The following is a 26268-nucleotide window of genomic DNA, read 5'->3' on the forward strand; positions in this document are numbered from 1 at the left end:
TCTGTCCTCCTGCCTTGATGGGGAAAGAACAAAGAAGCAGACACCTCTTCCAGTCCCTGCTCTACTGGGAACCCGAGAGCCACATCTGTGTCTTTATCTACATTCCTCTTTTGTGTGTGTGTGTGTTTGCTTTATCTCATTTGCCGTATGTGCTTACTGACATAGTCCTAACTAGACATCCCCTTAGCAAAGGTCGCCCACCCCAGTGCTCCCCATCGCCACTTCCCCTCAGGAGTGAGCCTCAGGTCAGAAATCCTTCTGTGAAAGCCGCATATTTTTTAAAGCAACGATGTGTTCCCAGGGCCTGTGCTTAGCCTATGGGTACAGGAGGGGATGCAGGTCTAAATTTAGGGCCCCTGGTGACTTAGGACAGCTCTATAATGTCCTACTGCGGGGATGTAATTTTAATGACATTAAAAAATAAACAGCTTGAAGTTGTGTATTAGTTATTAGCTTCAATTACCTTCAATTCCTAGGGGATGCAACCTTGTGAACAGGGCCGTGTTATGAATTATGTCTCTTACACTGACTCAGCTGGCAGAGGATACACGTGTCCTCATCTGGATGGTGAGGTGACTAGCAGGAAGGTTGAAACACTGCTCCTGGAGGGTACTGAGGCCCCACAAGACACCTCAGCGAAAAAAAAAAAAAAAAAGACATCTCGGCGGACAGACCTGGAAACTAGCAGCTTCGGTGCCTCAGGACAGCCTGGACAGCTCCTGCTTTGCTCCCTGGGATGTTGGCCATGGCCAGGTACTTCATGGGAAAGGCTGCCAGCCTTAGTCCTGGGGTGTTAGTTCTCCCCGTGACTTCCCTGATGTCCAAAAATTTTACACCCATTGCTTCTGCACAGAAAGTTTATAGGAAGTGAATTCTCCAGGGGGCTGTTAGAGAACCAGCTCTTACACAGGTGTAATGGTCCATTGATAAAAGGATAAAAGCTAGAACTGCCAAGCTTGGATTCTGTTCACCTGAGCACCACCTGGGGCATGACCAGAGGAGGGAAGGGGGTGACTCCAGCACAGGGCTTGGGGGGAGGAAGTGTCACCTATGACCAGGTTTGATCTCACTTTACTTACCCCACACATACTTGTTGTTGTTCAGTTGCTCAGTTGTGTCCTACTTTTTGTGATCCTATGGACTGTAGCACACCAGGCTTCCCTGTCCTTCACATTCCCTGTCCACCCACATTAAGTGGTGCTTTGCAGAGCCACGTACTGTTCCAGGCTCTTTCAGCATCAGTCCTTTAATCCTCTTAACCACCCAGTGAAGCTATACATGTTTGATGTTATAGCTTCCTTTTACAAACGAGGAAACCTAGGCAGGCGAGGTGAAGTAGCTGGTTCAGGGGCCTACAACCCATAATATACACATCCTGGAGAACTACTTCTCAATGGGTTTCGGGTCATTGACTCATTTAAATACTCATGTTTAAAGAGAAAAGAAGACAGGAACTCTTTCAAAGAGGTAAGGAATCATCTCCAAATGAATTTTTGTGTTTATGTGCAAATTTGCTTCATTTGATCCTCATTTAAAAAATTTTTTATTTATTTGCTTATGTGTGGGTTCACTGGGTCTTGGCTGCTCTGTGAGGGATTTCTCTAGTTGCGGTGTAGGGGCTTTTCTTGTTGCGGAGCGCGGGCTTTAGGTGCACGGGTTTCAGTGGTTGCAGCACATGGGCCCAGCTTTCCGTGTGGCATGTGGAATCTTCCCGGACCAGGGATCAAATCTGACGCCCCCCACACACGGGTAGGTGGATTCCCAACCACTGGACCACTAGGGAAGTCCCTGCTCTTAATTTTTGAAGGTTGCAGACTTATACAGGCTCCAACACTCACCTGGGCCAGACTCTGACGAAGGGAGGGAATTAGGCAGGTGTGCACAGTTGGGAGCATAAACCCAAGACCTCACATTTTAAGGGTTAGAGGAACGGACCAGTTCCTCTCTGGAGATTTCCCAGGCTGACTGCCACAAGGTTGGATGTCCTGAGGGTCCTTGATCAGCCTTCAGAGATCAGTGTTCAGCAAAGGGCCTTGGGTGGGAAATGTAACTCTGGAAGTGAGAGATGACTTGAGAGCAGATATGCTAAACAAGTGAACATGCAGCCGATTATGGGACCTGGGATTTCTGACGTTTTCAAGCACGTGGTTTAAAACATGATTTCAGTAGACACCTCTCTGAGGGAAAGGTGACAGTAAGTTCCTTGTCACTTGAACTGTTAATGAGCTGGTAGGAAAGAAAACTCTTTTAGGCTATTCAAAGGAAGCCGGAGGCCAAGCTGCAGGACACCTGAGGCTGGGAAGCCAAGTTTCTCACTAGAGCCTTGAAAACAAGCAAAACCGAGTCTGCGAGCATCAGCATTTATTTTTCGAGGAAGAAGGCCCTGAGCTGTCATCAGTTCCTCACAGAAGCCAAGCGGCCGCAGAAGATGCAGGATCCCTGACCTACACTCATGAGGGGCCATGAGCAGTAAATGCAAAAGGGTGGGGGCTTGGCGGCGAGGCCTCTGGTTTCCAACGGCGCGGAAATGCCTAGATACAAGAGATGCTCCTTTGCCCTCATCGCATCCGCGGGGTCCACACTGCACAGGGATGCCCCTATCTCTCCTGCTGCCCCTTCCTGGAAGCTCGCCTCCCTGCGGGTCCAGCCCTGGGCTCCGCCGGCTCGCGCGCTCCTTCCCGCCTCCAACGGCAGCTGGGCACTCATTTTCCCGGCGGAGGTAGCGCGCCCGCCGCGCCGCGCGCTGCGGCCTACAAGAAGCGCAGACGTCGCGGAGGGCCGGCAGTCGGCGCGGAGCGGCCGGCGCGAGCGTGCGGGTTCCTAGGAGGGAAGGGTGGCGAGGGCACAAGGCCAGGCCCGCGAAGGGCGGCGGCCGGGCGGAGCCGCACCATCGGAGAGGACGAGGCGCAGACGGGCGGGGATGGGGGGCGCCGGGGCCCGCACCTCTCCCCGGCGTTCGCGCGGCCCCGGGAGCGCCCAGTGACGACGACGGCGCCGCCCCTGCTTGGCAGCGCCGAGTCCGCTTCCTCAGGGAGCCCGCTTCGTCAGGGAGTCAGCGGCCGGCGGCGGCCGGCATGAGGAGCGGCCGGGGCCGGGCCAGGCCTCGCTGACCCCGGCCCCGTGCGGCGCTTCCCCGTTTCTGCCCGGCCTCTCGGCATGAACGCCCGCCCAGGCCCGGGGCCGCGGCTGCCCCAGCTCGGCGGCCGGCGGGCGCGCTCGGGGCCGGCGGGCCCGCGGTGCTGATCACCGCCCGCCCGCGCCGACCCCGGGGCGCGGCCATGGAGGTGGTGGGCGACTTCGAGTACAGCAAGCGGGACCTCGTGGGACACGGGGCCTTCGCCGTGGTCTTCCGGGGGCGGCACCGCCAGGTGAGCCCCGCCTGAGGCGGGGCCGCGGCGGCTGTGAGGCTGTGGCTGGGGCGGCACGGAGGCCCGGCCGGTCGAGCTCGGACCCTCCCCGGTGGCGGAGAATAGCAGACCTAGCGGAAAATGGGCAGGTGGCCCGCGAGCCCCGGGCTCCCCCAACTCGGTGTCGCGTTTCCCCGCGCGGAGCCCCGACCGCCCACCCACCTCCGTTCCTGTGCTGGGCGGACGGCCGGGAGTGAGGCGGGGAGACCCACATCGACCCGAGAGCGGGCTCAGCTTTTTTTTTTCTTTTAAAGTTTATGCTGTTTCGAAAACAGGCTCCCAGCAGGTTTTAGAATCTAAAGAATTCGGAAAGGCACCTCTGGAGTGGAAATAATCCTAAGAGAGTTTGGGCCAAGGGGCAGGTCTGAAGGGGGCTGGCCTGGTTGCTCAGCCTGTAAAGTAGTAAATACAATACTACCGAGTTTTCCTTTATTGTGAGAATAACTTAAAACTCAAGGGAAAAAAAAAAAAAAAGCGAAAACGTGTAATCCTGCCTAGCTGTCAAATCCTATTTTCGGTTAACTCAACCATCTCCCAGTTTATCCTCCATAATTTTTAAGTAGTTGTAAATAAAGTTTCTTTTTTTTTTCCCCCCACTTAGTTACTACGGAGGCTTCATATTTATTTTTACTGGCTGTCTTGTGGGACATTAGCTTACTACACCTTTGTAAAATCATTTTCCTGTTAGAAATTTGGGTTCTATTTTTCCTAGTGCTGTTATATGAATTTGCTAAAAACATCTTTATGCTTATATATTCTTTTTTCTTTGTTTCTCTTCAGTTGTTTCTGTGGAGTAATTTTCAGAAGTAATTGTTTTTCCTTTCCAGAAAACTGATTGGGAGGTAGCTATTAAAAGTATTAATAAAAAGAACCTGTCAAAATCACAAATACTGCTTGGGAAGGAAATTAAAATCTTAAAGGTATGTTTCTTTATGGGGTATTTCATATTAGATATACTAGATTAAAACTTAACACAAGATGACATCCTTTCCAGTTTGGGTAGTTGACCCCAAGTTTGAGAATGTTCACCTGTTGCTCTTTTTTTCATGCTCAGTTTTTTGAAACATTGAGTACTTGCAAACTGTTTTTAAGAATAGATGTTTGTGGCTCTTGGCCAGTGCTTGGAGGGATTAGATGAAAACTGGGTTTAGCTTCTCATCATTCTTTTCACTTAGTTATTGAGTTGTCCTTTGACAAGAGGCAGGCATCTCTTGGAGGCTTCTTTTGTGGCTCAGATGGTAAAGAATCTGCCTCCTGTGCAGGAGACCCAGGTTCAGTTCCTGGGTGGGGAAGATCCCCTGGAGGAGATCATGGCAATCCACTCCTGTATTCTTGCCTGGAGAATCCCATGGACAGAGAAGCCTGGCTGGCTACAGTCCATGGGGTTGCATGGAGTTGGATACGACTGAGTGACTACCACCACACACAAGCCTCTCTTACTCATTATTTCTCTCTTCTGTTGATTCCTTTCTTGTTACAGTTAAATATTTTTTGGAGAACTAGGGGCATTTGTAATCTATTTTCCTTATAAATTGAGCAAAGTTATTTTCCTTGGAAGTTGTCTTTTTAGGTCACTCATAAGCAGAATTATCCAAGTGGGATGCTTTGAGGGGGAGAAAGGAGTCCATGGTCAAACATATGTGGCAAGTCATGTTTACTAAATACTTCTTGGAGAGTCACAAAGCACTTGATTCATTATAAAGAAATTTGAAAAAATTATGCAGTGAAGAAATAGGTTTAGGTGTGTTTAATCCCAAAGTAATATAAACATGGAACCTTCATCTAACATTCATCAGAACTGCTATTCTGTGGACCGCTCTTGGGTAAGAATTACAGCTTCTTGAATTATACTTTGTTTTCTTTTAGGCAAATCAAGCTTTCTAAAAGCAGTTTGGAATTTTAGGCCTTTCTTGTTAGAAATTTTGTATTAAATCTAAAAGACTAGCAGTAAAGTATGTGGTCATACTGACTCTGACCTTTATTTTGTAAATGAGAATGAATTAGGACAGTGAAAAAATATATAGGCCCCAAGTAAAGTTTGATCAGGCACTTTTCTTGTTACTCTTCGTTAGATTGAATTGTTATAACTAGTAACAAAAGTGTGGTATACTAGAAGTAGTATAAATGGATATAAATGTGTGTATATACTTAATTTTATTTGCATATTGAAATATTACAATTCTTAGAATAAATACAAATATTTTGAATTCTCAATTTTCTTAACAGGAACTTCAGCATGAAAACATTGTAGCACTCTATGATGTTCAGGTACCTTATTTTGAATTTTCAAAGAAATATATGTATGTTTGTTAATAACTTAATAGAAATTTTTTCTATTTCATACAAATTTAAATGTTATCATAGAAATAGAAAATTTGCCTTATTGTTGAAAAGATGTATAGCTTGAGTTGTGTGTTTATTAATTAAGAATTTGTGTAAAACAGCATAGGGCAAAAGGATAAAATAATGTGCTGCATAAGTAAACTTACTGACAAATGATAATATGCTACAATAGTGTTGTTTTAGGTCAAGTAGAGAAATACTGATGCCAGATCTGGCATTTCTGTGATGAATGTAGAAAGGACTGTTTTGGGCTATTGAAAAATCAGCTAGAGCTTTTTTTCTTATTGCAAAAGCAATGTTTGCTAATAGTGGTGATGATAATAATAGTAGATGATTCATGGCATGATAACAAGGAAACTCTGCAGATTAATCACCTGGATTTGTTTATAGTTGATTGCCATGGCATACAGTAGAGTCGCATTATATTTGGAGGTGGGAAGGCTGGATTCTGAAGTTACGTTCTAAGCAACATTTCTGGATAGTCAAAATCACCCTTGGAAATCCTTTTCAAAAGCCCGAGTTTAGAGAAAATTCCTGTTTATTGGGTGGAGCACCAGAGCAAGTCGTTGGCTTGTATTTAGGGGCCATATTGTGTTTTAAAATCCTTGGATCCTAGAATCACACTTGCTAGTGGTATTCACCTGGCAGGAACTCCAGGGGTCTGATCCTGAGGGGCAGTGCATTCAGCTTTTCCCTCCACTCCTTCCACAGCCGACCCGGGGTACTTGATGGACATTACCCTGTTCTTTTGTTTTCTTAGTCTGGACAGTGGAATTCCAGGAAGTAAATGAGCATGTTAATGTGATTCTGCTATATATATTTCTAGCTAAAACCATTTCTCTGTACACTTGCATTACTCAAATTCAGTCATTTTGTGAGGTTCGATGAGGTGAGGTGCTGTTTGCCAGGCATTTCTGAGTGCTAGGAACAAAGCTGTGAGTAAAACAGTCCTTGCTGTCAGTGTGCTTCATTTTAGTGGGCTGTTCTATATGTCCTTTAAAAAATAGAGTCATTTTTCATGTAGTCATATCATACAACAAAGTATTTATTTAACTCGACCCAAGTTACAAGATGTTTAGGTTTTTCCCATTACAAAAAAATGCTCCAAGGATAATACATACCTTCTGAAGATATCTGATTATGTCTTGTGAGTTCAGTTTCTAGAATTGGAATTACTGGAACAAGTAGCATGAACAGGTTTAAAGTTTTTGATGTCAGTGTGTGATCTCCAAAAATACAACAAATTCCATATACAGAACATGTATACTCTGTGGGTATATTTTATTACCTATTTAAATAGATATAATTGATTCCTTCATTTGAGAAATTCAAAGCAGCCTAGAAAGAAAGGGGAAAAACAGTTAAAGTCAAGACTAATCTGATGTCACAATCCCTATTGAAATGCTGGTTCTCCTCAGAGCTGTTTGTGTAGTTGTCTGAGTCTCTGTAGATAGAGGGCACCACGAGGTACAAGTCAGTGCCTTGCGTAAAAATTAAGTAATATTAACTCTTCATTCCCTATCTCTTGAGAGGTACAGAAAACGCTGTCAATTTCAGAGTCGATTTTGCTTTCAGGGTGGAGGGTGTAGTTAAGATTGTCTGTCGGAATGAAGAATATTTTAAAGTACTGACTTTGGCTGCAGGATGAGATATCATTAGGGAGAACATGTTCCAGAAACCAGAACTGTGGAACAATTGGAAATATCAAGGTGACTGCTGAGAAATGTTTATTGTTTTGTGCATTGTGTACTCCTGGAATTAATTTATAAAAATAGACTTCAGAACTCTCAGTCAGATGAATATAGTCTTGAGTGCTTGGCTGTTGAGTAGACAGAGTTTAGATTTGCTCGCTGGATTCTGATCAGGGGGTACAGGGTGTGGGGTGTAGAGGCCGGTGCAGTCATTTTATCCACTGGAGACGAGCACTGTTCACACTGGCCGCCACTTGTGGAGGTCTACCTCAGACTTATGTGCACTTTCATGAACCGAAAACTTTTGACATTGTAGTGCTCAGGTTTCACTTTAGATGACACTTAAACACATTTTCCCTAATTACAAAAGTAATATATGCCCACAGTTTGAATGGGGCTTCCCTGGTGGCTCAGCTGGTAAAGAATCTAAATACCTGAGTTCTGTCCCTGGGTTGGGGAGATCCAGTATTCTGGCCTGGAGAATTCCATGGACTGTGTAGTCTATGGGGTCGCCAAGAGTCGGACACTACTGAGCGACTTTCACTCACTCACTCACAGTTTAAATATTCCAACATTATCAAAATAAATAAATTAGAAAAGATATGGCACTTCCCAGAGATAACCACTGTTTGTTATATTTGTTTTAGAGTTTTCTAAATGCATATATGAATCTATAGTCATGTAATATAGTGGGAGGAGGCTGGGCTGGGCAATCGCCTGTCAGCTTCCAACGCAGATGCAGCCTCTATGAGGAGCCAACAGGAAAGACAAGAGTGAGGACCTGGAAGAAGGGATGTGGCAGGAGTGCTGGGGGTGGAGGGAGTGCTGGGTGATGCAGGGGAGGGTGGAGGGCCCACATGGGATGGATCTCTAGTCCAAGGATGGTGCAAAGCCGTTTGGAGGGTGATATCAGGCCTGCTTTTATTTTTTTTTTTGAGTTTGAAAATTGTAATTTATTGATGAAAGTGAAGTCGCTCAGTTCTGACTCTTTGAGATACCCCATGGACACCAGGCTCCTCCGTCCATGGGATTTTCTAGGCAAGGGTACTGGAGTGGGTTGCCGTTTCCTTCTCCATCACGCCTGCTTTTGAAAGATACATATCTTTGAGTATTTTGGGCATGAGGTAAGTATTGTCATCTGGGAATACTTCCCTGTATGAATGTCAATGGTCTGGAAATGTCTACCTCTTGTTAATTTTTAGTATGGTGAAAAAGAGATTCATTCAGTACATGGTGCTGGCAAACTGAGACATCTGTCCTCATTTTTCCAAAATAATTTTCAATGACTTAAAGGCTTAAATATATAAAATAAGCAGTAATGATCTTAGAATAATATTTATATGACTATATGTAATCTAAGAGCTAGAAAGGTATTTTATTTATTTTTGCTTTTGGCTGTGCTGAGCCTTCGTTGCAGCGCACAGGCCTCCCTGTGGTGGCTTCTCTTGTTGCTGAGCACAGGCTCAGTAGTTGTGGTGCAAGGGTTCAGTCGCTCCGCAGCACATGGGCTCCTCCCAGACCAGAGATCAAACCTGTGTCCATCTCATTGGCAGGAGGACTGCCAACCACTGGGCTACCAGGAAAGTCCCTAGAGAGGTGTTTTAAATCAAGATAAACTCAGAAGCCACAAAAGTAGGGACATAAAAATTTTTAAAAACTTACGTCAGATGATACTGACAGCCATAAATGGATGAAATTTTCATAAACAAGTAGAGAAAGGTAAATTAAGGTGACAGATGTCACTTCTCACCCTTCCTATTTGCAAAAGTAGAAAGTGCAGTAATTCTTACTGGTGTGATTGGGGAGATGTGTCACTGGTACAAATGTCAGTCTTTGGATATGATTTTTGGAGTGCTGTGTGATGATACTTTGCCTCCATACCCTGAGGAAGAGTCTGGGCATTGCAGCCCAAGTACTCCCGGTAATGCAGGTCAGGGTGTGTTCTTTCTCTGCATGGGTCCTGCAGGGGCTCCTGTTTTTGTGAGTGAAAGACAAACCCCAATATCCCCAGTTTCCCCTTCTCTGCGTGTTGCTGTTTCTGTTACGTCTACTTGGGCCTCCTGTGGTTCCTGGCCACTTCCCCCTTTTCCTTGTGCTGAGGACCTCCTTCCTGCAGGGAGATTATATGTGCAGAAGGATCACTGTGTCTGTGTTCTGCACAGGTATACCTCAACCTTCCTTATGTCTTCACTCAAAAGTTCTGTTTTCAGGGAGCTTTCTTGAGCCACCCTAAATGGAATTGCAGTCCCCTCCCCAACCCTGTTTCTCCTCCTTCCCCAAAGCACCTGTTATCTTCTCCATGCTCTGTGTACTTATTTCTTTTGTTTGTTGACTTGCTCCTGACCCTCCCTTCTTAGAATTAAAGATTGGGGAGAACAGGATATTCAGAACTCTGCTGTCTTACTGTTGTACCCTCGGGGCCTGGACCAGTGTCTTGTTTATAGTAGGGAGTTAAAAATTCTGTCAGTGAGAAGTATCTGCCACTGTTGGAGCTGTACATCCTTGACTAAACAACCCAGAATCCTGGACATCTATCTGAGGGCCATAAAAGCCTGAGAACTAGGATGTATGTCCAAGAAACAATACAGCTTTGCTTATAATGGCCCAGACTGGAAACAAATGATGTTCCTTGGTAGGAAACAGCTTAAATGGTGATACAGTCATACGAAGACTTGTGCATATGCATTTGACTTAGATGGAGTTCTTTTTTTTTTTTTTTTTTTTAGATGGATTTCTTTGGTATATTATTGAGTGAGAAAAGCAAGATTCAGACATTTATATATGATATCCCATTTTTTCAAAGTAAAGTGTGTTTGTGTATATGTGTTTAGCTTCTCATTGTATGAATAGGAGAAGGGTGTGGGGTTACATACCAGATGTAAACATTGGCCAGCTGGAGAGGTGAAGATAATTAAGCAAAAAGGTGGAAATGTATTATATTACAGTTAAGAATCCCAGCAAGTACTTGCTTCCTTTAGGTGTGTGTGGGCTGGTAGGATGAAGCATCCCAGACCATGTGTTCCAGAATTGAGACTGCACGTTTAGTGTTGGTCTTCCTTTAGTTCTTTCTATGAATAGACTTGAACTTCTTGATGACTACATTAGCCATTATTGTCATTGAAGCTGAGATGCTTATGTCAGTGTTTAGGGGATTTTAAATTTCACTTACTAATGGATTTTGTGATTTCATTTTACTTCTTTAAAATGAATACATATACTATTTTATTAACAATCATTATTTTAAAATTTTTGCTTAATTTTTTCTCTAATCTAGACAATGTATAATATGTTTACTTTTCAGGAATTACCCAACTCTGTGTTTCTGGTGATGGAGGTAGGTAGTATCCAGGTTTCTTTTTAATTTTTTTCTACTGATTAATACATACCTTAAAATTGACAGTAGGTTATTTGAAATTTGAATTAATAAAGTTTCAGTGATTTAGGTTCTATTTTATAAGGAATATAAAATTTTAAAATGTTGATTCTATGATTATAATTTTTGGGGGACTGGATTTATATTATTACAAATGTATTTTTAATTAAAATTAACTGATAGGACTTGCATGGTGATCCAGTGGTTAAGACTCCAGGCTTCCAATGCAGGGGATGTGGGTTCGATCCCTGGTCAGGGGACTAAGATACTATATGCCGTGTAGCCAAGTTAAAAAAAAAGTTAGCTGATAATGAATTGAATTAATCTTGAATCAGTGTCTTATTTTAATTACTTTTTGTTTTATATATCAGTATTGCAATGGTGGAGACCTGGCAGATTATTTGCAAGGTAATTTTTTGACTTTGTCAGTGGTCAGTATAGTACTATAGTGTGTTTAATCTTCTTTACTTCTGAAATATGCTACCCTTGTTTTCTGTACATGTATAGAAACATTCAATAAATATTTGTGTATGTTTAATTATGGTTGCTTTGCTGACTGATTGTTGTGTGTTGTGGTTTTACTCCTTTACTTGTATGTAAGTACTTGTTTATGTGTGCCTTTCTCTGACAGTTTGAGAGGTCAGGCCTCTCAGAGAAAAACCATCAGAGAAAAACCAACAAAATTTCTCTTCAAAGGATTCTAGTTGGGGGCTGGCAGTGAACCTTTAGTCTCTTTCATTTCCTTAAAAAAAAAAAAAAAAATAGTGGGAGAATGTATCCTAGGATGTGTTTATTAACATGAATGTTACTTGTAAATTTTAAAAGATGTCATAAGGGATTCAGGGTAACCTTGACATTATTTTGTGGCATAGAGGTAAGGTTTTAGTACTAGATGTTGCTTGAAATTCCATATATAAAGTGTGTTCGTGTTCAGATAAAATTGTGTCCCTCCAAAGTACTTTTTAAAGGACATTAGATGAAGTCAGCACCTACTTGTTCACCCTTGAAGATATAGGGAAATAGGCAAAACAAACAAAAAAGTAGTAAAAGGTTCATCTCTCAGCCTAGAACTAGGTCATGGCAATTGATGGTAAAAGCACTAAGACATCAGTAGATACACTCACAAACAGTGTGGGCAGTTTACAGAAGAGAAGCAATGTATTTTAAATGTTAAGATAAACAAGGAACAATTAAAAATGAGATTTAAAAATCTTTAAAATATAAAACATTGCTGAGATTTCGAAAGCCATGTAGAAATAATATATAGAACACAAGTATTTCTCCTGCTCCCCATAGTTAAAGAAATTCTAAATTCAATTGAAGCTCCTGTGGGCCCTTCTGTAGTCCTACTCCAGCCCCTCCCACTGAGAGACCGCCATTATTCTGAACTTGGGAGGTTAGTCCATGTGTGATTTTTGTATTTTTCCTGAGATTCTCTCAAATTATGTCAGTTTGGTAAAGATTTTTCAAAAAGTCATTTGCTAGTTGATAAAATTCAGAGATGGGCATTTTTTCCTCTATTGGAGGAGAGGAGTTGAAGCTAGAAGACACCTTGCTTTTACCTTCTGTTAACCTCTAAATCTTGAGATCCTTGACTTCCTATCCATCCAGGTAAAAGTCCCTTTCTCCAGGGTCAGGCTGAGGGGCACTTAGCTATTTCACTTCCTTGTCGGAATATCAGTGTCCTTTTCTGACAGAAAGCCTCTGGGCTGACATACGTGCTGATGCTGCCGTAGCAGATTTGTTAGCTTCCTCAGCAGGCTGTACATGATGTTGAACTCTGCTTTGGATATTCCAGAGCAGTCGTTTCAGATCAATGAAGAGCTTACCTGAATGTTGGATTCGGACAGGCAGGCTGGTTTGCGGTAGTTCCTTTGTTATGTCACTTAATTGCTGTGTGATTCTGGTCATACTTAATCTCTCCCCTCTCTACCACTTGAAGAGATGTGTCGAATAACTTAGGTCCTCAAGGCATTGTCTAGAGATGTACTGTCCACTCCAGTAGCCACTGACCACAGAGGGCTGTTGGGTTATTGAAAGGTGTGTGTGATGTGCAACACACATTACGTTTTGAAAGAAAGAGTGATTATATCAAGATTTTTAATGTTGATTATAGGTTGAAATGATATTTTGGAAGTACTAGGTTAAATATCATTTCACCAGTTTCTTTTCACGTTTGAAAATGTGGCTACTAGGAGATGTTAAGGTATGTATAAGGCTCACATTATATTTCTGTTGCGATGCACTGATCAAGAAGATCTGTCAGTCAGAGGTCTGGAGGGCATAATGCCATTAAATCACAAGACACCCATTTAGTCCTTGTATTTGCTTTGATAAATAAAGTGCCTTTCACATCTTCAAAAGATAAAAAACGAATTCTATTGACTGCAAGTTAAAATAAGGGAAATTGTGAAGTAATTGGTAAGTTGTACTTTAACATTATTTCTAGCAGATACGTTCAGTTTGGCAGCCATGGCTGAGTCTCCACTGTCAGGGCCAACTGCTCAGGAGTTCATCCATCTGAGAGTTTTCATGTTGGCTGTGCCTTTAAAATGTTAAGCTTTTACCAAGAGAATTTCAGTTTATGGGATTGTGTTGAGAGTAGGCATTCCGTGTTCATAGAAATACGTGAATTTCTACTGTAGTTTGTGCCCAGAAACAGCCTAAATGAGATCATTAATTTTTCTGCACAGAAACAGTGTTAGAATTTGGTCTCTGAATCAGATAAACTTGTGTGTCATGGGGCAAAGATATAAGTTCTAAGCAGCTGCAGTCATTTACAGTGGCAAAAATTTTCTAAGCCCTAAAATTAAAATGTAAATGAATGAGATGGAAAAAATGGTACCATCCATTTTCATTGCTTCAGTGTCATTTAAAATGTTACAGCAGTAAAGCTCCAATTGTTGATTTGACCCTCCCACTAATGTGCAGTCATCATCGCATCCATCTGCAGGAAAGTATCAGTAGAGCTGGGAGAACCGGGAGAACGTACTCCAGAGTTTAACAGTGTTCATTCATCTCCAGGGAGGGGAGCAGGGAACCTTTGACTTTTTGTGTTATAGTGCATTTGGATTTTTCTTTTTAATAGCACGAGGAAAAGAACTCCAAAGAATTTTTAAAAGCAGATAAAAATAGCTCTCAGAAAAAAGTATTTGATAATTTTTAAACCATGGGGATTTAGTTTATTTGAAGATACTCCAGTTCAGTCGCTCAGTCATGTCCAACTCTTTGCGACCCCATGGACTACAGCACACCAGGCCTCCCTGTCCATCACCAACTCCTGGAGTTTACTCAAACTCATGTCCATTGAGTTGGTGATGCCATCCAACCATCTCATCCTCTGTCGTCCCCTTCTCCCGCCTTCAGTCTTTCCCAGCATCAGGGTCTTTTCAAATGAGTCAGTTCTTCGCATCAGGTGGCCAAAGTATTGGAGTTTCAGCTTCAGCATCAGTCCTTCCAATGAATATTCAGGACTGATTTCCTTTAGAATGAACTAGTTGGATCTCCTTGCAGTCCAAGGGACTCTCAAGAGTCTTCTCCAACACCATAGTTCAAAAGCATCAATTCTTTGGCGCTCAGCTTTCTTTATAGTCCAACTCTCACATCCATACATGACTACTGGAAAAACCATAGCTTTGGCTAGGTGGATCTTTGTTGGCAAAGTAATGTCTCTGCTTTTTAATATGCTGTCTAGGTTGGTTATAACTTTTCTTCCAAGGAGCAAGCATCTTTTAATTCCATGGTTGCAGTCACCATCTGCAGTGATTTTGGAGCCCCCAAAAATAAAGTCTGTCACTGTTTCCACTGTTGAAGATATTAAGGACGTAAAATGTCACTCATTAAAATGATTTTAAAAGTAATATTTCATTTGTTCAGTGTATTAGTGTTATTTCTGTCTTATTAGTCTTAAGCGCATAAGAGAAGGTTGTAAAGAACATGTTCTAGAGTTCTATGGTCAGAAGTATGTTCACAGAGACTCTAAAATGGGGTCAACCTAGGGATTGAACCCGGGTCTCCTGCATTGCAGGCAGATTCTTTACCATCTGAGCTAGAGAAGTCAAAATGGGGTCACGGATATTAAATACCTAATGTAGATTCAAGGAATTGGACTTTTCACTTTTAGATCCATTGTAATAAAATACATATTTGTGTACTGACTACCTTGTTTCCCTGGTGGCTCAGATGGTAAATAATCTGCCTGCAGTGCAGGAGACCCAGGTTTGATCCCTGGGTCGGGAAGATCCTCTGGAGAAGAAAATGGGAACCCACTCCAGTATTCTTGCCTAGAGAATTCCATGGACAGAGGAGCCTGGTGGGCTGCGATCCAGGGGGTCACAAAAGAGTTGGACCGACTGAGTGACTAACACTTTTCACTTTCACTTTACCTTTGAGTACTTATTACGTGCCAGGCGTTTTCCTTAAGTCTTTATGATTAAATGTGCTGTCTTGTTTGAGTGTTGCAAGAGCCCCATGTGGTTAGTCTGTTTTCAGTTTTCAGTAGAGGAGGAGTTGGCACAGAGGGGTCAACTTCCAGGGCTGTGCAGTGAGGATTAATAAGTGCAGGAACTGGGATTTGGACAAAGGCAGCCTGACCCCACACCAGGCTCTGTGAACTGTTGCATGCTCTGGTGTGCACGTGGAAACATGGCTGTTTGCTGGATAGTGACTACTCTCCAGTCATGTTCCCACCACCTCTTGGTAGCAGTGAAGATGTGGCTTCTTACAGGTGTCTTTAGTTAGGAGAGATGCCTCTGGGAGATGAAAAGGAGACAGGTGTGGGCCACAGTCCCCTGACAGGTCCAGTTGGGGGCAATGTCTTAGTCTCACCAGCCAAGCATATCACCTGTTTTTAATTTGTACTCAGGTAGTGTTTGGGGTTAAATATGGACATTTATCCCAAGAACTTGATGTGAAGGGGATTTATTTTTGGCTTGTGAAGGAGACTCGAATTTGCTAAGCATCTGTTGTCATGCTCATTCTTCCTAGTAGAAGTGGGAAAAGAAAACCGTAAAGGGACACTGATGAGAATGGAAGATGTGAACATAAATCAGTTCTCTTTACAACAGGTTGATTAAAATTTTTGAGATATTTGATATCTCTTCATAGACTTAAATTGTTAGGGTAAAAACAATGAAAAAAAGTGAATTCCCATTACTTACTCCCACAGATGAGACTTGATTTTGTAGGCTTAAGTGTTTATGGAACACCTTTTCTCCCAGCTAAGGGCACACTCAGCGAGGACACCATCAGAGTGTTTCTGCATCAGATCGCAGCTGCCATGCGCATTCTGCACAGCAAGGGCATCATCCACAGGGACCTCAAGCCCCAGAACATCCTGCTGTCGTACGCCAATCGCAGGAAGTCCAGTGTCAGTGGTATTCGCATCAAAATAGGTATATGGCTATGTTGTTTCACTCAAAGAACACTTTTGAGACTCCGTATTCTTAGGTAATTTTAGTTCAGTGAGAATGATGAATTTTGTTGAGACACTTGAGATTTTTGTTCTGTTCACTGAAGTCCATTTGGATGTGGGGATCCTTTACGTTGTTGACAGCAGGTGCTAAATTTCAGACAAGGCTGACAGGCCTGCACCAGGGCTCCGAGTAGGAATCTCAGCAGGAGATGCTTCTCTTCGTCAGAGGGAAGCTAACACACTGCATTGCTGGCAGCAAATTAATACCCTGATTCTTCATAGCTCATGGGATTTTAACCTAAGGGATCTGAGAGACCATTTAGTTCAGGCTTCTTGTTTGGAAGGTTTTTTGGGTTTTTTTTTAGCCCACTCAAGGAAGACATGGCTCAGATGGTAAAGAATCTACCTGCAATGTGGGAGACCTGGGTTCGATCCCTGGGTGAGGAAGATCCCCTGGTGAAGGAAATGGCTACCCACTCCTGTATTCTTGCCTGGAGAATCCCATGGATAGAGGAGCCTGGCGGGCTATACAGTCTATGGGGTTGCCAAGAGTCGGACACGACTGAGCGACTAACACTTCAGCACTCTCAGTATTATTTGAAGCACTTCATAATGCTAGATTTTTTTTTTAAAGCTGTTCTCATGGTTTTTGGAAAAACAATTTTTTCCCAGTATTTTAAGAAATCTCTTGTTATTATATAGGTTACATCTGGTATCTGGAGGAGGATGAAAACAGCTCAAACTCTATACCTGGTGGTGTTATTTAATGAGAGCTTTATTAATGAATCATTTACTATTATTGGCACTTTCTCTTGCAAAGCATGGAACTCCCTTCTTGGTTACAAAACTGGCAGAGCAGTGACTTGTGCCATTGGTGGCTACTACCATTATTTAACTTGTTGAAAGTGAGGTGGCCACTTCTTTGTTTGGTGGACAGTCTAAGTCAATAAGCTTTAGTTTCTCATAGTTCTTTTGTGCCCACTTGTATCTTAAAGAATCATATGATCTGTGTTAAATGTGAGCAAAGGTATCATTTGACTTTTTCCCTTTTATTTTGTGAAACAGCTGATTTTGGTTTTGCCCGTTACTTGCATAGTAACATGATGGCTGCCACGCTGTGCGGGTCCCCAATGTACATGGTGAGTGTTTGCATCCTTTGTGTTTACAGCGGGAAGCATTGGAATTTAAGTATAAAGCTTGTTTCCAACTAAAATGTGATTTTTATCATAGTCTGAGTTATTTATAAATGTTAATTATATTACTGAAATGCTGTAATACAGATGTCTTTCGCTTTAGCCTGCTGCTGCTGCTGCTAAGTCGCTTCAGTCATCCGACTCTGTGTGACCCCATAGATGGCAGCCCACCAGGCTCCCCCGTCCCTGGGATTCTCCAGGCAAGAACACTGGAGTGGGCTGCCATTTCCTTCTCCAATTCATGAAAGTAAAAAGTGAAAGTGAAGTCGCTTAGTCATGTCCAACTCTTAGCGACCCCATGGTCTGCAGCTTACGAGGCTCCTCCGTCCATGGGATTCTCCAGGCAAGAGTACTGGAGTAGGGTGCCATTGCCTTCCCCGCACTTTAGTCTAGTGGACTATAAAAGTCATCTTTGCCCATTGGCATTTATTTTTTTAAGATGATTAGTTATTATGGTAGATATCTTCTATTAGATTAAATTAGAAATAAAAATTGAAAAAAAAATTGATGAAGTATGGTCATGCTATACATGATGTATAATTTTAGGAATACTTAAAAAAATCTTTTGGTACTACAATATTGTAAAGTAATTAGCATCCAACTAATAAAAATAAATGAAAAAAAATCTTTTGGGGCATATCTTCAGCTATAGGATGTAGTCATCCTTTGCATGTTGTCTTTTGACAGGATCCCTATACTATAGAAATGTTTCCCATTTGTATCACACATAACAGCTGTAAAATCTTAACTTTTCTTCTTTATCCTCTCCTGTGGTTACTGTCAGGTCTAATAGGGTGAGGTTGTGACACTTCTGAACTAATGTGAGGTGGTGAGCCTGGAAACCCTTTGATTCTGGAGCTTCAGAATCCTGTGAAGTAAATGAACCTACTTCAGTTTGAATTTAAAATGGGTTTATGTTCAGTTAGGGTTACTTCTAATATAAAATCAGCTTTGAGATCAAGGGAACTAGTGCTCAAAGTTCAAAAAAATTTTGTGTTAGATTTACTTTTTCTTGATCATAACCTTACTGCTTATATAATAAATCTTATAATCTAATTAAATACTACTTTGTAATTCTTGAGTGTGAAATCAGTTCAGTTTTGAACTTACAGCCTTGAGGATAGAGAGAGTACTTGGGCTGATTATTAAAGGAAGTTGACCCAGTAAGAAATTTACTAGGAACAATAAATAAAAATGTTACACCTAGAAAATAAAATGTCACTGTCATTCAATGTATTTAGCATTTCCAGTCAATGCTTACCTTGATTGATGGTAGTTTTTGAAAGCAACATCTAATGAGAGGGGAGAAAACAGCTGTAACAAAGTATCAGAGACTTTTTGTTTGCTTTTAAGACTGTTTTTATTATGTTTTGCATAATAGATTTTCTGCTATTTTAGAGTTTTTAAATGGCAGAAATAGGACTAATGTAGCAAACACTTGTGTGCCTACAATCCGCATTTGACAGTTAACATTTTACCGTGTTCACCTTGGTCTTCTTTTAGAAGAAATGAAATATTTCGGAAGCGGTTTGTGTGCCTTCTGTAACCCTCCCTTCTCACTCTTCTACTCTCCTGCCCCAGAAGTAACCCTGGTCTTGGGATTGGGGTGTACTCTTTGTTATTATTTTAATGCTCTTTCTGTATTTTATGTGTCCATACTATTATATAGACATGTTTTCTTTATGCAACCTGCTGCTTTTCCTCCACTGTTGTTTTTGAGACTTGCCAGTAAACCTCCATGGACGGAGGAGCCTGGTAGGCTGCAATCCATGGGGTCGCTGAGTCGGACACGAGCGACTTCACTTTCACTTTTCACTTTCATGCATTGGAGAAGGAAATGGCAACCCACTCCAGTGTTCTTGCCTGGAGAATCCCAGGGACAGGGGAGCCTGGTGGGCTGCCGTTTATGGGGTCACACAGAGTCGGATGACTGAAGTGACTTAGCAGCAGCAGTAAACCTCAGTGTAAGAATGTGGGTCTGTATTGATTGCAGTATCATTTGATTAGGGCAGTATCACAGTGTGTTGTTTTTATTGTTGTAGTTTTGTTAGGAGTGTGACCTTCTCCAGTTAACACATGGAGATCAATTATGTAACTGACATTATGCGCATCTCTTGAATTGCTTTCTCCCCAGGCTCCTGAGGTTATCATGTCTCAACATTATGATGCCAAGGCTGACTTGTGGAGCATCGGGACAGTGATATATCAGTGCCTCGTTGGAAAGCCACCTTTTCAGGTACCATGACTCTTTTCAGGTATACTTAGTTTGGGGCTCTTTTCATTTTGAAGTTGCCTTTTGACTTATGAAATGGGGAATGCGGTTGACCCTTGAACAGTGTAGGGGTTAATCCTAGGTAATACTAGGTTCTCCAGCTCAGGCTAACAACCCCATGGGAAATAGGTGTGAATGGTGACATTAGCGCTTCCTGCTTAGCCTGGATTTGGGGTCTGGGAATCCATGTGAGGGTGGGGGCAGGTCTGGGAAGATGGGTAACAACTCTCCTCCTGCCTCTCCTGGAGGAGAGGTCATTGTTTAGGTTTTACACAATTTGTTTTAGGTAGGTCTGCCTCTCCCTTAACATTCTGTCAGAAGGAGCTCTTCTAGCATATGATCACAGTGATTCCTCTTGAGTTCATGTTGGCCAGTTACATTTTTTAAATCTGAAAACTAAAACAGAGAGAAATAATTTGCCCAAGATGGTATTAAAAGTCAGTGACACAGCAGGTTGAACACTTGATTTCCTAGCCTGGTTTGAAGGTAGAGGCAGCTTCAGTAATTCAGCAGCTCTTACTGCAAGGCTGCTGTGTTGTGTTCTCGAGAGGCTGGAAAGGAGCACTTTCTTAGTTCTCTGGCTTTACTCCCTTGAAGGTACATTGCACCTGACTTCACACAGCACACCTGTTGGGTGGGCCGTGTAACCTCCAGAGTAGTGAGTCTTCTGAGCCTCAGGCCTCTCTGAGAATCTGACCTCAGAAAGATACATTATGCCCAGATATGCAGAATCTGCATACAGTGTCAGAGGTGTTAGAAGTCTTGTGCCCATCGATGGCTCCCTCAGCAGTCCATGGCTTTCAAGTTCAGTCTCTATTCTATAGCAAGAATATGAGCATCCATCATGTGATTTGGAGTTTTTGCCTTTGGTGTTTTAGGAAATTAAACCATTTTCTTCTTCTTCTTCTTCTTTTTTTTTTTTAAACAGGCTAATAGTCCTCAAGACCTAAGGATGTTTTATGAAAAAAACAGGAACTTAATGCCTAGGTATGTGTCTTGATTACACTGGGTTTTACTATGTCAATACTGTGTTACTTATCTGAATTCTCTATGTTTTATGGATGTTTTTCCATTATTGCATCTTTTTTTCAGTTAGCTGTAAGGAGAGCATTCATTTTAACAGGAAATTAGAAAGCTACTAGAGCATCATATGTGCCCATGTGCTGTGCCATTTTCTTTCTTTTTAATAATGTTAAGTTTATTCACCAGAAAAACCTACAGAAGTTATGTGTGTTCTTTGAGGGAAGGGAGGGAAATGCAAACAGAACAGATGGGTGTAAAGCAGAAAGTGGCTGGGCTTTCCCTGCCCTTAGGGAGAACAAGAGTTTGCTGTGTACCTTTTGAAATTCTTTTTCTTTAGAAATATTTTTAGTGTGAGTTCTCTTTGCATGTTTGACTGTTTATTCATGTATATATATTTATTCTGTTGTTCAGTTGCTAAGTTGTGTCTGACTGTGACTCCATGGACTGCAGTACACCAGGCTTCCCTGTCCTCCCCTATCACTCGGAGTTTGCTCAAATTCATGTCCGTTGACTTGGTGATGCTATCTAACCATCTCATCCTCTGCCACCTTCTTCTGCTTTTGCCTTCAGTCTTTCCCAGCATCAGGGTCTTTTCCAATGAGTTGGGTCTTCACAGCAGGTGGCCAAAGTATTGGAGCTTTAGCTTAACATCAGTCCTTCCAATGAATATTCAGAGTTGATTTCCTTTAAGATTGACTGGTTTGATCTTGCTGTTGTCCAAGGGAGTCTCAAGAGTCTTCTCCAGCACCACAATTCGAAAGCATCAATTCTTCAGTGCTCAGACTTACTTTATGGTACAACTCTCACATTTGTACCATGACTACTGGAAAAACCATAGCTTTGATCATACAGAATTTTGTTGGCAAAATGATGCCTTTACCTTTTAATAGGTTGTCCAGGTTTGTCATAGCTTTTTTCCCAAGGAGCAAGTGTCTTTTAATTTCATGGCTGCAGTGAAATTTAATTTAATGCACTGTCCACAGTGATTTTGGAGCCCAAGAAAATAAAGTCTGTTACTGTTTCCACTTTTTCCCCTTCTATTTGCCATGAAGTGATGCCATGAACTTAATTTTTTGAATATTGAGTTTCAAGTCAGCTTTTTCACTCTCCTCTTTTACCTTCATCAAGAGGCTGTTTAGTTCCTGTTCGCTTTCTGCCATTAGAGTGATGTCATCAGCATATTGATAGCTTTTCTGGCAATCTTAATTCCAACTTGTGATTCATCCAGCCCAGCATTTCGTGTGATGTTCTCTGCATATTAGTTAAATAAGCAAGGTGACAATATACAACCTTGTCGTATTCCTTTCCCAATTTTGAACCAGTCTGTTGTTCCATGTCTGGTTCTTACTGGCGTTTCTGCACACATATAGTTCAATACAAATTACTTTGCAAATTGTTCTGTGCCTTTTTTTAACTTATGTATAGCATTTGTTTGGAGACATTTGTATTTATTTAAGCTCTGCCCTTTTCCAGGCAGAATTGGAGGTTGCTCTTTGTTTAACAGAGAACTCTGTAGCAACTCTCAGTGCTAGGTTGAAGTTGTGTTAAAACTCAAGGTAGGCTGTGCTTGTGAGTGGCTTTGTCCTACAGATGTTCTAACAAAGGCAGTGAGAATCTCAAGGCAAGAGTCTTCTCTTGCAAGATGCTGCTTCTCAGAAGCAACTGCTTAGTGGGTTGTTTTTCTTTTAAGGAATGAGGCTTTATCATGGTTGTCTTGGTATAAAATGTGGTATTTGTGAAACTACATATACATTTTCATTTACCATAATGAAAGCAAAAGTTGTGTAGTTAATATATATAAACTCACCACTTTAGTGTTTTTTTTTTCCCCTGCCCCCGCAGCATTCCCAGAGAAACATCACCTTATTTGGCTAATCTTCTTTTGGGTTTGCTTCAGAGAAACCAAAAAGATAGAATGGACTTTGGTAAGTAATATTTTCAAATTTTGTATCTGGTTTATAATTTTGTGAATTTTGAAGAGTTTTTTTTTTTCTTAATTTATGTTTTATTGAAGTATTGTTGATATACAGTGTTGTGTTAGTATCTGGTGATACTAACTAACACAGTTAGTTATACACTAACTGTGTATAACTCAAGTGATTGAGTTATACACACACACATATATATTCTTTTTCATTATGGTTTATCACAGGTTGTTGAATATAGTTCACTGTTATACAGTAGGACCTTATAGTTTATCCATTCTATGTATAATAGTTTACATCTGCTAATACTCAACTCCCAGTCCCTCCCTACCCTCCTTTCCCCTCTTGGCAACCACATGAAAAACAATTTTTTTTAAGATACTATAGAGGTTTCAGAGGAAAATGAAATTCATTTTTACTTTTCTATCTCTGTGCTTTCCCTTTTTACATATTTTGTAAATGTATGGAAAGAATATAAATATTTAATCAATAATTTAGAAACTATTATCCTGTATGTTATTTCATTATTGGCCCATTTTTCTCATGGTTACTGGGCAATGTCCATTTCTTTCTCTGAAAGATAGAAATATTTACCAATTGCATGAACTAAAGTTCAATATCAGTTTCTACAGAAGTTTCAGAAAAGATATATCCAGATTATTTCATCCCACCCCCTATACAGAAATTGTTAGAACTACTTTCTACTGAGAACATTTACTGAGGCCATGAACTGAGTGCTTCAGAGAGTGAGGTCATTTAGACTAAATCTGAGTTAATCTCATTCCTGATCTTGTATTATCTGGCAAACTTCCATGCTATGCTATTCTCCTTGTCCACTCTGTGCTATTTAGTAGCACATAATTTGGAGACCTAATGATAATTGAGATGGTCTTTGTGGGCTTTTAAAGAAATAATGAAATAAATTATACATACAGGAAAAAAGAGTAAAATAATATACTTTCATGTACTCACCTACCTATTTATCTAATTAGCAGGCTCACTGTGTAGGTTTTATCCTTGGTGAATAGCTGAAGGAACTAAATCAAATTAATAACTTTTTTTAAAATGTGAATTTAAAAATGTGAAACCAGCTGTAGAAATACTTCTTCTGGGATAGAAGGATGGAATTTACTGAACAAATCAGCTGCCTAAGACTTCCTGTCAGGACAGTTGACAGCTGTAGTTCACATGTGTGCTTAGCGAGGGCCTGGCCGCGGTCTCTGTGTTGTTGTCTGCTTGAAGACAGCCACACAAGAGGACAGATCCACTTTAGTCGTCTTCGTGGTACTGTGTTAGTAATGGGCATTTGGAGAATTCACAGCCATTATTTTAAAATTTTCATTGATTCAGAATTACTTACAATTTGATGATTTTTATAGATGATTTATAAAAATAGCATGCTGTTACATTGAAAGGAAATTGTGTCTGTATAAAGAAGGTAATAATAATTATGAGCTTCCTTGGTGGCTCAGTGGTAAAGAATCTGCCTGCTAATACAGGAGACCTGGGTTCGATCCCTGGGTTGGGAAGATCCCCTGGAGAAGGAAATGGCAACCCACCCTAGTGTTCTTGCCTGAGAAATCTCATGGACACAGGAGCCTGGCGGGGTCTATGGGGTTGCAAAAGAGAGTTGGACATGACTTAGCAACTAAACAACAACATTAATAATTATATATGATTTCAAGGGTACTATGTTGACTACATCGACAAGATCAACCCGTCTGCCAAAATCAACGTCAGTTTAAAGGTTGCATTCTCATTTTCATTACAGAAGCATTTTTCAGCCATCCTTTCCTTGAGCAAGTTCCAGTAAAAAAATGTGAGTACCCACTTTTTACATTTTTACTAAACAAGTAAATGCAACCGTAAGGTAAAATTAGGATTTGGTTTCACAAAATTAATCTTTTATGTGCTTCTCAAGATTCATTGGGCTTTTCTTAAATACTTATAGTTGTGTTTATTTAGTTCCAGTTCCATTTTTCCTTCTACATCCAATTTGAAATAGTTCAGTAATTGCTGTGTTGTTAGTTTCATCCCTGGGAGTATGTGGATGTGAATTTTGGTCAGCACGAAGCTGTGGCGGTTGTGGTGGGTTTTCTAGTGGACGACTCAGGTAGCTGCACTCAGCGGCCTCTCTTCCCTGGTGTTTCTCCACAGCTTGCCCAGTCCCGGTGCCCGTGTACGCCAGCTCTGCTGCTGGAGGCTCCTATGGCAGCTCTCCGTCCTGTCGTTTCGCCTCTCCACCGGTAAGTCCTGGGGTTCTTAGAAGTGACGGTAGAGTGTGCTAGTGCGTCTGCTCACAGACAGAGCTGCAGATATATTATGGGTGTTCTCTTTATGTGTGGAGTTTTCTAGTGCGGCTGAGGCCTGAGCAGGGAGCCCTGTTGCTGAGGATCTCGGTTTGGAATCTGCCCCTACCTAGATGTGAACACGGTACCTCTCAGGGCTGCCTTCCTCTGAACCAGGAACACAGTGCTCTCACTTTCTCATGCTCAGTAAGGTTGGGAAGGGTTTCACCGTGACAGATAGATAGGTAGCTTTGTATTTATTTTATGAACATCATAAACATCAATCTGGAGAGTTAGTACACAGAGAACTCCAGTGGTGGAGGAGTGCCCTTTGGGCCTGAGACCCTGTCATCATGGCGACAGGCCCTGTGAGCTGCTCCCCTGCAGCCCCCTCCCTCCAGTCTCAGTGCTTCTTCCTGGTCCTGAGAACTCCTTCCTCCTGCTTTGCTCCTCTGGGTCTTGCCTTTCCCTCTTCTGTGCTTTCCTGGACTTCCCCCCACATCTCTCTTGCTGCCTGAGAGTTGTGACCTTGAAACTTTTCACAAGTCAAAGTCCAGAGACCATTGTGTCAGCCTCTTCGGGCATTTTTCAGATTGGCCTGCAGACACGCATTTCTTGACTTCTGCTGGCAGTGGGGCTGGGGAGCTGCACAGGAAGCTGGCTGGGGGCTAGCAGCCTGCTACTCAAGAGTCTGGGTTTGGACATGTCCACGTTCGTGACTCGCCATGTTGCCTGTGACAGGTGACTCAGTCTCTCTGAGCCTAAGTAAAGTGAGCATAAGTTACATGCTTCATGGCATTTTTAAAGATAAAGAGGAAAAGCACTGACCGCACTGCTTGGCACACAGTAATACTCAGGCAGTGGCAGGTGCTGTTATTCCTGCTTTCCAGGGAGACCCGATGGCCCCTGGTAAAGGCAGAGGCTGGAGCAGCCTGTGGCACTTGACTGAGTCCTAACACTGGCAAAGCCCTTCTGCACAGCCTGCTGACTCAGACCAAATAGAAAGGCAGAGGGCTAAGAAGACTTACGTTATATTCCCATGGATTTAAAGACTTAAGAGGGAAAAAAAGTGTCGTATATTTCCTGTTTCAGTCTGGAATAAAGAAAAACACTGAATCTAGAGTGAGTGGGAAGAGTCTGAGGAAGTACACTGTCAGGGAGAGACTGCAGACTGTGTCTGGCCCTGCTGCTTGCTCCTGTAACCTGCTGGGCAGGTCAGCTCCTCATTCGTAACATAGGCCTGGTTACCCTCTGGTTGCAGGGTGGGTGGTGGTACGTGGTGGGTACATGATGACTGTAGCTGCTGTGATGGAGTATGTACATGATGCAAGGTGACACGG

The 26268-nt window shown here is 42.0% G+C and overlaps 1 protein-coding gene across 10 annotated transcripts in view; it reads left to right on the plus strand.

Annotated features, from left to right (window-relative positions):
• Positions 1-2447: 2447 nt before the first annotated feature.
• Positions 2448-26268, plus strand: part of ULK2 (unc-51 like autophagy activating kinase 2) — a 57011-nt gene continuing 33190 nt past the window's right edge. For 2 of the 10 annotated variants that reach the window (XM_061143609.1, XM_061143610.1), the window contains exons 1-13: positions 3218-3368; positions 4235-4327; positions 5204-5230; positions 5634-5675; positions 10743-10775; positions 11186-11222; positions 16034-16207; positions 17293-17366; positions 19555-19656; positions 20621-20679; positions 22558-22640; positions 24412-24459; positions 24798-24886. In XM_061143609.1, coding sequence (XP_060999592.1) covers positions 3279-3368; positions 4235-4327; positions 5204-5230; positions 5634-5675; positions 10743-10775; positions 11186-11222; positions 16034-16207; positions 17293-17366; positions 19555-19656; positions 20621-20679; positions 22558-22640; positions 24412-24459; positions 24798-24886 — 951 coding nt within the window. In that variant the 5' untranslated portion in view covers positions 3218-3278. Of the gene's footprint in view, positions 2484-3217; positions 3369-4234; positions 4328-5203; positions 5231-5633; positions 5676-10742; positions 10776-11185; positions 11223-16033; positions 16208-17292; positions 17367-19554; positions 19657-20620; positions 20680-22557; positions 22641-24411; positions 24460-24797; positions 24887-26268 lie in introns of those variants that run through there. The other 8 variants (XM_061143601.1, XM_061143602.1, XM_061143604.1 and 5 more) reach the window with 7 other exon arrangements.

The sequence above is a fragment of the Dama dama genome, chromosome 5 (genome assembly GCF_033118175.1).
Source record: "Dama dama isolate Ldn47 chromosome 5, ASM3311817v1, whole genome shotgun sequence".
NCBI lineage: Eukaryota > Metazoa > Chordata > Mammalia > Artiodactyla > Cervidae > Dama > Dama dama.